We start from the raw sequence: 13,387 nt of genomic DNA on the forward strand, positions 1-13,387 counted from the left end.
GAGGGTTTTCAGCAGTTGAATGAAATGTATTCAGAGCGTGGAAGTTCGCCACACCTGCAGAGTGCGTTACGTGACTGAATAAGGTAAATTTGAATACCAAATACTGAGAAGTGCGTAGGAAAGGTGTGTGTAGGAAAGGCATAAATTCCTACATCTGAATTGTCCCCTTAGTGCATAAGAACCTATTATAAATACGGCCCCAGGAATAACCAGTCTAGTAGTTGACCCTTTATTGGGACCCTGGGCTTGCCTGTGGTATATGTTCAGGGAAGAGCCAAGACAGCCTTAGTCTAAGACTAGCTCTACCCTGCTTTAGGAGCCCTGGTGTTTAACCCTGGTCAAACCCTAACCTAGAACAGTCCAGTGTAAATAAGAACCATATACCGAGCCATGAGGCCACCATTCTAAAAGTAGACCTCCCTTTGTCTTGAATGGGGCCGATCATAATTGCTTAGCATCTTTAAACCATACTGTAACCCCAAGTGTTTACCACTGCATTAGCTTACTGATTCCTTTTGTGCATTTCTGCTGGATTTGCCCCTTCAGATCAGAGCTGCGTCTACATACGCTCACCCTGGTTTGTTATTCTTAATAACGCCATAGTTTAATCCATACAATGAACTCTGTGGACTAGAACTAAGTGAGAGACAAAGGGTTGATCACAGAGAAGAGGGGGCAGTCAGGGAAATGGGGTGAGTGGGGGGGGGGGTCTCATTCCCTAGAGAGTATGACAGCTATTTTGCTAATTAAAATCCCTTCTTTCACCCGCCCAAATGATCTCTCTGCTGTAACGGACATTGTTGGTGTCTCTCCTATGACCACACAGAGGTGAATACATTAGAAATGTGGGTAAGTCATGAGCTTTCAAAAAATGTCAAAACTGTATGCAGGAGTCTGAGGTACAGTAGCAGATAACACTCCCTACTCCGGACCACACAAGCCCCCGTCTCGATGGGGGTTCAAGCACCTCGTATCGGCCACTTCAGTCTATGCCCCTCTAAACCTTGTATCTCCCTCTCTCCATTTCCGGATGTCCTTTCAAATAAAATAAAGAAAAAAATGCCATGCTTGTACATCTGCAATTCAGAGAGCATGAGCGTTTCTCTGGCTGTTGGCCAATGTGAGTGTTTGTTATAAGATCAAGTTGCATATCCCATTTACATTTACATTTTAGTCATTTAGCAGACGCTCTTATCCAGAGCGACTTACAGGAGCAATTAGGGTTAAGTGCCTTGCTCAAGGGCACATTTACGTCATTTAGCAGACGCTCTTATCCAGAGCGACTACAAATTGGTCCATTCACCCTATAGCCAGTGGGATAACCACTTTACAATTATACTATTTTTTATTTATTTTTTATTTTTTATTTTTTTGGGGGGTAGAAGGATTACTTTATCCTATCCCAGGTGTTCCTTAAAGAGGTGGGGTTTCAAATGTCTCCGGAAGGTGGTGAGTGACTCCGCTGTCCTGGCGTCGTGAGGGAGCTTGTTCCACCATTGGGGTGCCAGAGCAGCGAACAGCTTTGACTGGGCTGAGCGGGAACTATGCTTCCGCAGAGGAAGGGGAGCCAGCAGGCCAGAGGTGGATGAACGCAATGCCCTCGCCTGGGTGTAGGGACTGATCAGAGCCTGAAGGTACGGAGGTGCCGTTCCCCTCACTGCCCCATAGGCAAGCACCATGGTCTTGTAACGGATGCGAGCTTCAACTGGAAGCCAGTGGAGTGTGCGGAGGAGGGGGTGACGTGAGAGAACTTGGGAAGGTTGAACACCAGACGGGCTGCGGCATTCTGGATGAGTTGTAGGGGTTTAATGGCACAGGCAGGGAGACCAGCCAACAGCGAGTTGCAGTAATCCAGACGGGAGATGACAAGTGCCTGGATTAGGACCTGTGCCGCTTCCTGTGTAAGGCAGGGTCGTACTCTCCGAATGTTGTAGAGCATGAACCTGCAGGATCGGGTCACCGCCTTGATGTTAGCGGAGAACGACAGGGTGTTGTCCAGGGGTCACGCCAAGGCTCTTCGCACTCTGGGAGGAGGACACAACGGAGTTGTCAACCGTGATGGCGAGATCATGGAACGGGCAGTCCTTCCCCGGGAGGAAGAGCAGCTCCGTCTTGCCAGGGTTCAGCTTGAGGTGGTGATCCGTCATCCATACTGATATGTCGGCCAGACATGCAGAGATGCGATTCGCCACCTGGTTATCAGAAGGGGGAAAGGAGAAGATTAGTTGTGTATCGTCAGCGTAGCAATGATAGGAGAGGCCATGTGAGGATATGACAGAGCCAAGTGACTTGGTGTATAGGGAGAATAGGAGAGGGCCTAGAACTGAGCCCTGGGGGACACCAGTGGTGAGAGCACGTGGTGCGGAGACAGCTTCTCGCCACGCCACTTGGTAGGAGCGACCGGTCAGGTAGGACGCAATCCAGGAGTGAGCCGCGCCGGAGATGCCCAGCTCGGAGAGGGTGGAGAGGAGGATCTGATGGTTCACTGTATCAAAGGCAGCAGACAGGTCTAGAAGGACAAGAGCAGAGGAGAGAGAGTTAGCTTTAGCAGTGCGGAGAGCCTCCGTGACACAGAGAAGAGCAGTCTCAGTTGAATGACCAGTCCTGAAACCTGACTGGTTTGGATCAAGAAGGTCATTCTGAGAGAGATAGCAAGAGAGTTGGCTAAAGACGGCACGCTCAATAGTTTTGGAAAGAAAAGAAAGAAGGGATACTGGTCTGTAGTTGTTGACATCAGTGGGATCGAGTGTTGGTTTTTTGAGAAGGGGTGCAACTCTCGCTCTCTTGAAGACGGAAGGGACATGGCCAGCGGTCAAGGATGAGTTGATCAGCAAGGTGAGGTAGGGGAGAAGGTCACCGGAGATGGTCTGGAGAAGAGAGGAGGGGATGGGGTCAAGCGGGCAGGTTGTTGGGCGGCCTGCAGGTGTGCCTCTCATTGGCAATTTTAGCATGTAAATCTTGGTGGGGCAAACTCAACGTTTTTGTTTTAGATGCATGCCAGCAAAGCCACTACACACTAAATAATACATTAATTGCACTATAACGGTGACAAATGGTGCCCACAAACTGTTAGGGCCTACATAAAGCTATCCCTACAGCACGGCTTTTTTTTCAGCACCATGGAGAGAATCCTTACCACAACTACACCTGGCTATCAGCATAGCCTTGTCTGGCAGCGAAACAGTTCATTTAGCCTCATATACTGCCTTTAAAAAAAACATAGCCGATATGACTTGTTTAAACAAATGTCGTTTCTACTGACAATTGAGATGTACAAACTATGGCATAAGGGAACGATGAGCAGATAAGAGGCAATCCTTAATTTAGATTAAGACATTAATGAGTGAGCTAAGACGGACGTAGTCAATATAACTATTTGTTCAGCACTTTTGAAATGTACAGTAACAGAATTCAGAACATGGGCCGTTCTTATAGTATTCTCACTGTACACCAAGTCAGAACCGAAGGATAAATAAGGGGGCATATAAGCAGACAATGAAAGCTCTTACAATATTTGATGATGTCATTTCTTCAAGTGCAGTTGCAAAAACCATCAAGCGCTATGATGAAACTGGCTCTCATGAGGACCGCCACAGGAATGGAAGACCCAGAGTTACCTCTGCTGCAGAGGATAAATTCATTAGAGTTACCAGCCTCAGAAATTGCAGCCCAAATAAATGCTTCACAGAGTTCAAGTAACAGACACATCTCAACATCAACTGTTCAGAGGAGACTGTGTGAATCAGGCCTTCATGGTCGAATTCCTGTAAAGAAACCACTACTAAAGGACATCAATAATAAGAAGAGACTTGCTTGGGCCAAGAAACACAAGCAATGGACATTAGACCGGTGGAAATTTGTCCTTTGGTCTGGAGTCCAAATTGGAGATTTTTGGTTCCAACCGCTGTGTCTTTGTGAGACGCGGTGTGGGTGAACGGATGATCTCCGCATGTGTATTTCCCACCGTAAAGCATGGAGGAGGTGGTGTTATGTTGTGGGGGTGCTTTGCTGGTGACACTGTCTGTGATTTATTTAGAGTTCAAGGCACACTTAACCAGCATGGCTACTACAGCATTCTGCAGCATCATTTGTTTTTCAACAGGACAATGATCCAACATACCTCCAGACTGTGTAAGGGCTATTTTACCAAGAAGGAGAGAGTGATGGAGTGCTGCATCAGATGACCTGGCTTCCACAATCCCCCGACCTCAACCAAATTGAGACGGTTTGGGATGAGTCGGACCGTAGAGTGAAGGAGAACCAGCCAACAAGTGCTCAGCATATGTGGGAACTCCTTCAAGACTGTTGGAAAAGCATTCCAGGTGAAGCTGGTTGAGACAAAGGGTGGCTATTTGATGAATCTCAAATATAAAATATATTTTGATTTGTTTAACACTTTCTTGGTTACTACATGATTCCATTAGTGTTATTTCACAGTTTTGATGTCTTCACTATTATTCTACAATGTAGAAAATAGTAAAAATAAAGAAAAACCCTTGAATGAGTAGGGCTCAAAACAGGTGGGGCAAATTTCTTTTGAATTTCTGAAAAGGTCTCTCACTCGAGTGGAGTAATTTTTCTGATATGTTCACCTTAAAAGTGGTGTAAAGTTGAGTTGAGTCCATGTTCCACTCCAATCATGCTCATTAATTTATCCTATGGCGCATATACTGTAACAGGATCTATCATGGAAGAGATGGCATGGAGCCTTAACATGAAACCAGTTCAACTTTGAATTGATTCTTGAAGAATATTATTTATGAATTACTTTAGCTTATACAACTGTATTAAATCTACAGTCTGGTTTTGTAAAACAACAAAACAACAAAACGGCCGTTTCGATAAACAGTTGAGGGATGGTGCTGATAGAGATGTAACCACTCAAATTCATAGGCAGAGCTTTGGATGCAAGGACTGATCAGCCATGAGTTGTTTTGAAGCTATACAATGTTTGTTAACAATTACATTTTTACAAACAATGGAGTAAAACATGTTTATTTTGGGTTAGTTATATTCTTCAAGAATCAGTCTTTGTAAACTGTGTACAGCTTTAAAATATGTTTAAAATTATACTTTTTATCTCAATCTATGAATTTGAAAGTGGTCATATTTCTCCAGTCCCATCCCACAGCTTTATAACAAACCAAGTGGGTAGGGCTGCTGTTTGGCTGAAACACGAATTATGGATTGTACCTTTAATTCGGGAGAGAATGCCAGTGATTGTGACCAACAAAAAAAAGAATAACCACATAGACAAAATCCATCAGTTTTTATTCTCAGTCGCACATTTCAGATGCTGAATTAAAGACAGTTGAGTTTACAGACAAAAAGGACTAACAAATGAAAAAATGTCATTTTCACAAGACACCTGATTTCAAAACGGGGTATACTGTCGTCTGAATAAGGGCATGTCTCTCAAATGGCTTCACTGCTGTGACATCTGTGGAATTCTTCTTGGAACATATACTGGCAATCAAGTTTAGATAATGTAAGAAACGTATCTTATTCAAACACTTATTATCATGTATTTTCAGTACTAGTTTTATCTCATAAAAGAGAACATCACAGCATCAAAATTGCCCTCTTAACCTCTGGAAGACGTCTGGTGGAATCCAAAGACTGTGTCTAATCTAGTCTGTTGGAAAGAGGGGAGAGCATATGAAAAAAAAAGGTGATTCTCCTCAATCTCAGAGTAGCTCTTGCAACTACTTAGAAAGGGGGAAGGAGATCTTCTCTTTAAACCTCGGAGTTACAGATGAAGAGGAGGGGGTGGAAGAGTGAGTTGAGTAGTAATGAACCCTGAGTGAACGCTGCATGGTGCCCAAGGCTCTGATCAGTTATCTAAAACAACACTTCCTCTCTCCCTCCCTAAGCGTTTAGTTGAATTAATAACTACAGATAAGGATTTTAATAAAAGGCATTTCTAATTATGTTCCACTTGATGAAGGTGGAAGGACCAATCACCATCCCTAATAGTTAAAATAATACTGGGGCTGGCCCTGTACCAATACCGTTTTCCAATATGCATAGATATTCTAACATTAAATGTATATTGAGATATCATAAAAATGCTAAAGTTACATATAGAATAGGTCTATCTTAAATATCTACAATAGGATATAACATACTTCAACTAAAATCTTAACATCTTCTAGGTAAATATCAATCCATTTGATGACCAATGAGGAAATGGCTCTGAATAAATCCTTGGTTATGGCTGCTTAATACTATTGCACACTTTGTATCGGCTTAACTCTGTCTTGACTCTTGACAGCTAGCAACTGTGTTTGTGTTTACAGTGATAATGACGCCACTGCCAGGTAAAGATGTTGTGTTCAGTCTGTATAGTAAATATGTTTTGGTGTCTGAGTAGCCATGGTTTCTGTGCGTTATGATTATGTGGGCGAGGTGTTGCCCAGTCAAGCCAGTTGTGGCCTTATTGTAGTTGGTGCTGTATGGCTTAATGGACAGGACGGATCTAGAGGCGTGACGAGACACTGATCCTGTAGGGGCGGGGCTTCATGGTGAGCCCAAAGTCGGAACTGAGGTCCAGCTCCTGTCCCAGAACGTTCTCGATACGCAGCCGGTGGAGCAGTGTGGTCAGGAAAACAAACATCTCCAACCGGGCGAACCCATCACCCAGACAACGCCTTTTCCCCATCCCGAAGATCATGACCTTCTCTGTCAGGTCTTTGTTGAGCAGTCCCTCTTTACCCAGGAAGCGCTCGGGGCGGAACACGTCTGGGTCATCCCACAGATCTCTACAAATGAGGAAAATGACAGCTAACCATTGACGACCACAACAGGGTTGTGTTCATTAGAGCACACAAAGGAAAACGTTTCGTAACTTGGAAACGAAAATGAGCAGAGTCCAGATGGTCAGTCCCTCACTTCTGGTTGGTGCCTAGTGAACATGACCAAGACTCAAACACATTCAAACAGATTGGGAGAGAGCTGACATGTCCAAATGGTCATGTCACCTCCTCAGTGTTGGGGAGTAGGGAACTACGTGTAGTTCAACTAGTAATTAAACTACATTTTGCAGTAGCTTGGTGGTAGTTGAACTAAATTCTAATCTTGGTAGTGTTTTCAGCAGTTAATAACTTGTTTGCCATGTAGCAGTGTAGCTAACTACTAGAACTACACACTACTTATTTTGTAAACAGAAAGGAAAATATGGGTGAAGTAGGCAATAATTTCCTTTCTTTTTCAGCATCAGACCTGTCAAATTCTCACTTGAAATATTGTTTTTGTGTTTAGTAGGCTAAATTATACATTCTGTTAACATCTCAAATCAAATCAAATCTGACTCCAGAGTGATTTGTTCTAGCAATTTGTATTCTATGACATTTCAGATTTAGATATGATAATCTTTCACTAAGTAGTTTGAATGTAGTGAACTACTTTTTTAAAGTAACTTTAGTTAAGTAAACTATATATTTCTTAGCGGTAGCTTTAGTTTAGCTTAACTTCTTCCATTGTGAAGTAATTGGTAACTTGGCCAGCTATATTTTCAGAGTAACTTCCCCAACACTGCACCTCCTCAAAGGACTAACATAAATTAAGATGTGTGCTTTAAAACACATCCAGATAACACTCACATGTCATGATTAACCTGATACTGATTGATGAAGACACAGGTGTCCTTTGGAATGAAGTATCCATTAAGTGTGATGTTTTGTGTGGTGCTTAAGGGAAGAAAAGCATGGAAAAAAGAGACTATGTAAATATCAACATTCCCAGAGATAACGCTTTGACCTGAACATACTAGCAGACAGGCACCATGCAGAAATAAACATTACAAATTGTTACTGTGACTGTTATCAGAGCCTCACCAGTGTGGTATGGTGAAGGGGACATAGGATGCGTGACGAAACACCTCGTATAAGAAGGCCTCAGTAAAACGCATTTTGGGCTTGTCCTCAAACCGAGGTAGTCTGGCTGGGCCAATGTGGTCGTCTGAACCAGACAAAGGCAAAAACATACAGTCACATACAAAATACCTCGGGTGAAGACAGTGACAACTAAATAATGTACCTAAAAGTGAAAATACAGAGAAAAGGAGCAGAGACATTACAGAGGCAATCAGAAAAAGTAAGACCAAAGAAGAAAGAAAGACGGTTGGCTTATTGCCATCTATTCTTAAATTTCCATTCTCAAATAAGGGGATGATTTGTGTGGCGTGATTCTCGTACGGTGCAATACCCCTGCGTGTGATCCCCTTTGTTCCTGTCAGAGTAGACTGTCCAAGTATCCAAAATCTCTCTCTCTCTCTTCTCTCGCTCTCTCTGTGAATGAATTGTGCCTACTGAACAGACTGCACCAGTTTTTTCAGCCCACTTCAAAAATAGCTCAGGCGTTGGCGAATTAGTGACCTTTTGCGTGTTACCATGGCGAGCAATGGTCTCTAGCCATTGAGGATGGGTACGGGGACGGGGACGGGGGAGGGGGGTGACGACAACGACCCGTCTCTCAAAGATTAGATCATTGTGTGAAACTACACAGACGGCCCATCAAACTGTCAAACTGGCTGGTACTGTAGGAGACTGCTCATTAGGATGTGCTGTTTGACAACACAGGAAATACTTTCATTCATAAAACAGCTGAACTCCCACATATTTTTATAAAACAAAGTGATTATTCTTAGCAGGTAAAGCAGAAACACAAGCAGGCGTACAACGAGACGAGGTATAAGGAGACAAGAAGTCCATTTAGTGCTATAAGGGCATACTGTACAGTATTACAGTTTTCTATAGGAAAAGTACTGTTCAGTCATACAGGAGGAATAATTCATATACAGAGGATGTACAGTACCAATCTCCTGGTGTATTTTGACCTGGCTGTCAGGAAACTTGATGAGGTATAAGAGGCTCCACTGTAAACCAGCTATGATGGTATCGAATCCTGTAATGTAAAATAAATAAATATGTAACGTCAGTTACAATCGTCGTTGCTCTAGAGTTGGTCTGTTCAAACGTGTTGTTCAACCCATCATTGCTGGGAATGGTGATCCTCCAGAAGGAAATCTAGTCTCAGCAAACATACTACAGCCACAGCCCTGAAATCGCCATAGCACCAAGGTCTGTTTATAAACTTCTTGTAAATAATTAACGTACTGTGTAATAGCCTAGTGTTTATATGCTATTTATAAGCAGAGCTTCAAATCAGGTATTGCCTAACTTCTCTGTTCCATCTCTCTCACCTGCTCCAAAGATGTCGATGACAGTGTGTATGATCTGGGAGTTGGACAGCACTGCCGTGTCGTCATCCTCCTGCCGCTCCTCACAGAGCGCAATCAGAGCATCTGTGATGTCACGTATACAGTCCTGGAAACATACACATCATCACAGCTTTACTTAACACTTTACTTTACACTCTACTTGATATCGGCAGCAGTATTTGTATTTGTATTTATTAGGGATCCACATTAGCTGCTGCCAACAGACAGCTCGGTGCATTCAGCTTGTCAACACTTCTTACAAAAACAAGTAGTGATGAAGTCAATCTCTCCTCCACTTTGAGCCATGAGAGATTGACATGCAAATTTTTTGTCCATTAAAATAACATCAAATTGGTCAGAAATACAGTGTAGACATTGTTAATGTTGTAAATGGCTATTGTACCTGGAAACGGCTGATTTTTTATGGAATATCTACATAGGCGTGCAGAGGCCCATTATCAGCAACCATCAGTCCTGTGTTCCAATGGCACATTGTGTTTGCTAATCCAAGTTTATCATTTTAAAAGGCTAATTGATCATTAGAAAACCCTTTTGCAATTATGTTAGCACAGCATCAGCAATTGTGGGTTCGATTACAGGCTCAAAATGGCCAGAAACGAAGAATCTTCTTCTGAAACTGGTCAGTCTATTCTTGTTCTGAGAAATGAAGGCTATTCCATGCGTGAAATTGCCAAGAAACTGAAGATCTCGTACAATGCTGTGTACTACTCCCTTCACAGAACAGCGTAAACTGGCTCTAACCAGAATAGAAAGAGGAGTGGGAGGCCCTGGTGCACAACTGAGCAAGAGGACAAATACATTAGAGTGTCTAGTTTGAGAAACAGACGCCTCACAGGTCCTCAACTGGCAGCTTCATTAAATAGTACCCGCAAAACACCAGTCTCAACGTCAACAGTGAAGAGGCGACTACGGGATGCTGACCAGACTGGCCAATAAAAATAAAATATTAAGAAAGGCAGTCTGAGATATGGCTTTTTCTTTGCAACTCGACTGGAGAGTACTCCAGGTGTGACAAAACTAGGGCCTGTAGGACCTGCCTTGTTGATAGTGTTGTTAAGAAGGCAGAGCAGCGCTTTATTATGGACAGACTTCTCCCCATCTTAGCTACTGTTGCATTAATATGTTTTGACCATGACAGTTTAATGCTGTAATGCTTTATAACTTATTATAAGGATGTATGAGCCTTTATAATGTCTAATAATAAGGCTTGTATGTTATGTCTCTCTAAGTAAGCCCATACATGTGCAGGGGGAGTCCTAACCTAGCCACTCCAGGTTATATCTGTGTCATATTCCATATACTGATTTCTAATTAAATGTAATCCTTTCAAATTCACAAAAACCTAATACACGACCCGCCAATCAAATGTACCATCAAATTGTGAGAGTGAGACTGACAGGAAATGGTAGCATCTTCTAGAAAACATGTGAGCACGTTTCTTCCACCAGATAGATAATTCCTCATTAAAGAGTGCGTGCGAGCGTTTTAGCCCCTGCGCAACAACAAAGGTTCACTTTAGCCTCACACGATATATATAAGCCTGGTCGGGCCTGTCCTCCTACCTAGAGTATAGGTCTCTTATATTGTAGCTCAACTATTTCAATATTTCCTGTTCAATGTATTCCCTACTGTCATATACAACCTGTCATATGCAACCTAAAATCACAAGCAAAAACATGCTTTCCAAAAAGGAACCTTCGTTTTTACCCAATCTACCTCTGCTCACACTATCTCTCCCTCCCTCTATCCTATCTCATCCTTTCTTTTTCCCCTGCGTTATTCCTTCTCATTCTATCTGTCTATCCCTCCAGCACTGAAACAAATCCCTCTATGGCTGGATGGTTTTCTTTGCCTCTGAACCAGAATCTGATTGCACAGATCATATCTAATCTAACAGTTTGCTTATCTACCATATTCAGCCTAAATGTCACATGAAAGTAGAGGTTTCTCTCCAAGTTGATGTCTGCAAAAACTATTACCGTCAACTTTCTGTTTCAGTGTATACACAGTATAGATTATACGCCTCTAGGCCATAGTTTTAATAGCACATCTATCAACATATCCTACCCCTGCATCAAGCTGTAACAGTAGAACAGTTGAATATCCGTTGGATATCTTAACAAACATCAACATTGCAATATCATCATACTGTCTGCTTTCAGGGTCTGTTCATTAAGTACCAAACAGAAGAAAACCGACTGAAACAGCGAGGGACTAAATTGACAAATTTTTGTTTTCCATTGAAAAACGTTATAAAACTTTTTCTGTGGCATGCTCTAATTTGCATGACCCAGGTGTGGCTCAAACCTTGTCAAAGGTCTCCAGGTGCTCCTCGATGTTGTGTTCCATGAAGCTGTTCATTCTCCTGATGTGCTGGACCATCTTCTGCAGGGACGGGCTTGGCAGGTAGCGGAACACAGGGAAGAAGTCGGCCATGTTGCCTGCAGCGAAGATCCGCAACACCTCATTGTTGATGTGCACAATAGTGAGGAACTCCTTGTCATTGTAGTCATACCTCTTTCCGAAACACAGAGCACACACCACATTGGCCACCGACGAAACCAGCGGGACCACAGGGTCCAGACCTAGCCCCTCGCTCCCCTTTGAGCTCTCCCAAATGGCCTCCACCATCCCAGCTGCCTCGGTGCACACATGCTCCTCTAGCAGACAGGTGGTGTCGGAACCCCGCGGCTCTGCCTGCGAGAAGGAGCGCAGGGCTTTCTTGCACAGCTTCTTGTGGAGCACCCAGGCGGGGCCATACTTCTCACTGAAGGTCATGCTTGTGCCATTGGCCACGGCAGAGAAGGTGAAGAGGTCAGGGCGTCCGGCGAAAGCCTCGCCCTGCCGAACCAGCGCCTGCCTAATGGTGGCGTAGCCGCTCAGCACCACCACCACAAGGGATCCCATACGCATCTGGAAGACGTCTCCATACTGCAGCCGGAGACGCGTCAGTGACAGGTGGATCTGGTCGCCCATCTGGAACAGGTTACCCACCAGGGGCCAAGGGGTCGGCCCCGGGGGCAGGTTGCCTTTGTGGCGTCCCGTGCCCTCTCGCATGTGGCTCCTGAGAGCCACTAGGAGCAGGGTGAGGGTACAGAGTGCCACGGTGACTCCGGAGAGGGACATACAGAGGCCATCCTTGGGGAATATCCCAAATGTCATATTGCAGTCTGAGAGCTGGCCAGTCAGGACAGAAGCACTCAGACACAAACTAGAATCTGGAAGAGAGAGTGATTGGTAAACAAAGAGATACCATGAGCTGGTTCAAGTGTGAAATAGTGTAGAATAGCTCAAACGAATGAAAAACAAATACTTTCATAAACATGAAATAAAAAAAATAAAAAATAACAATTATAGATGACATTAATCATAATCTGTTCAGAATAGTCCAATATGAGAAAACTGAACTGTTTAGGTTTTTCTTTCACAGAAGTAAGAATCTATGCTTTTATGGCAATAAGGAAATAATGTGGTATCTCCCAATGAACTACCAACATGTAGCCTACTTTTGTTTAACAAGCAGTCAATGTATACATTTGTTGACAACGAAAAGACAAGGATATGTTACTCACCAGACGCCAGCAGTGAAAGTTATCTTAAATTGGAGACTCGTCTAATAAGTGCAGTTTGACCTACCACAAGGCAAATCACCGGGGGACGCAATGACTGGATACACTCTGCAAGAGGACTGGCGCTAGGCAGGGCCAAGTACCACGAGAGGCAGCGACAAGATCAGCCTATTTAAGCAGAGGCTGCAAACTGGTGGGCAGTCAATTGAACAGCTTCATAGAGCTTGATCTAGCATTCCAGGCCATTATCAGCTTGAAAATGTCATCCTGGCACGTTTTTTTTGCTAAAAGGTCAAATGTCACAGCAGCTGATGTTTTTCTCAATACAATGCAGTTAATGGGAAAAGTTGAGTGTCACAGGGTTGATGTTTTTCTCAATACATTGCAATGGGAAAAAATGTGTGTCACAGGGTTGTTTTTCTCAATACATTGCAGTCAATGGGAAAATATGAGTGTCACAGGGTTGATGTTTTTCTCAGTACATTGCAGTCAATGGGAAAAGATGAGTGTCACAGGGTTGATGTTTTTCTCAATACATTGCAATGGGAAAAAATTTGTGTCACAGGGTTGTTTTTCC

General features: G+C 43.4%; 1 protein-coding gene across 1 annotated transcript; it reads right to left on the bottom strand.

Annotated features, from left to right (window-relative positions):
* Positions 1-5,280: 5,280 nt before the first annotated feature.
* LOC121584099 (cytochrome P450 1A1) lies at positions 5,281-12,921 on the bottom strand. Its single transcript, XM_041899929.1, has 7 exons — positions 12,814-12,921; positions 11,549-12,459; positions 9,203-9,326; positions 8,815-8,904; positions 7,836-7,959; positions 7,602-7,688; positions 5,281-6,761 (listed from the first exon to the last, which is right to left on the bottom strand). Exons 2-7 carry the CDS (start codon positions 12,401-12,403, stop codon positions 6,479-6,481), a joined length of 1,563 nt encoding a protein of 520 aa, XP_041755863.1. The 5' UTR covers positions 12,404-12,459; positions 12,814-12,921; the 3' UTR covers positions 5,281-6,478.
* Positions 12,922-13,387: the final 466 nt, after the last annotated feature.

This window comes from Coregonus clupeaformis, chromosome 16, assembly GCF_020615455.1.
Source record: "Coregonus clupeaformis isolate EN_2021a chromosome 16, ASM2061545v1, whole genome shotgun sequence".
NCBI classification, from domain to species: Eukaryota; Metazoa; Chordata; class Actinopteri; order Salmoniformes; family Salmonidae; genus Coregonus; species Coregonus clupeaformis.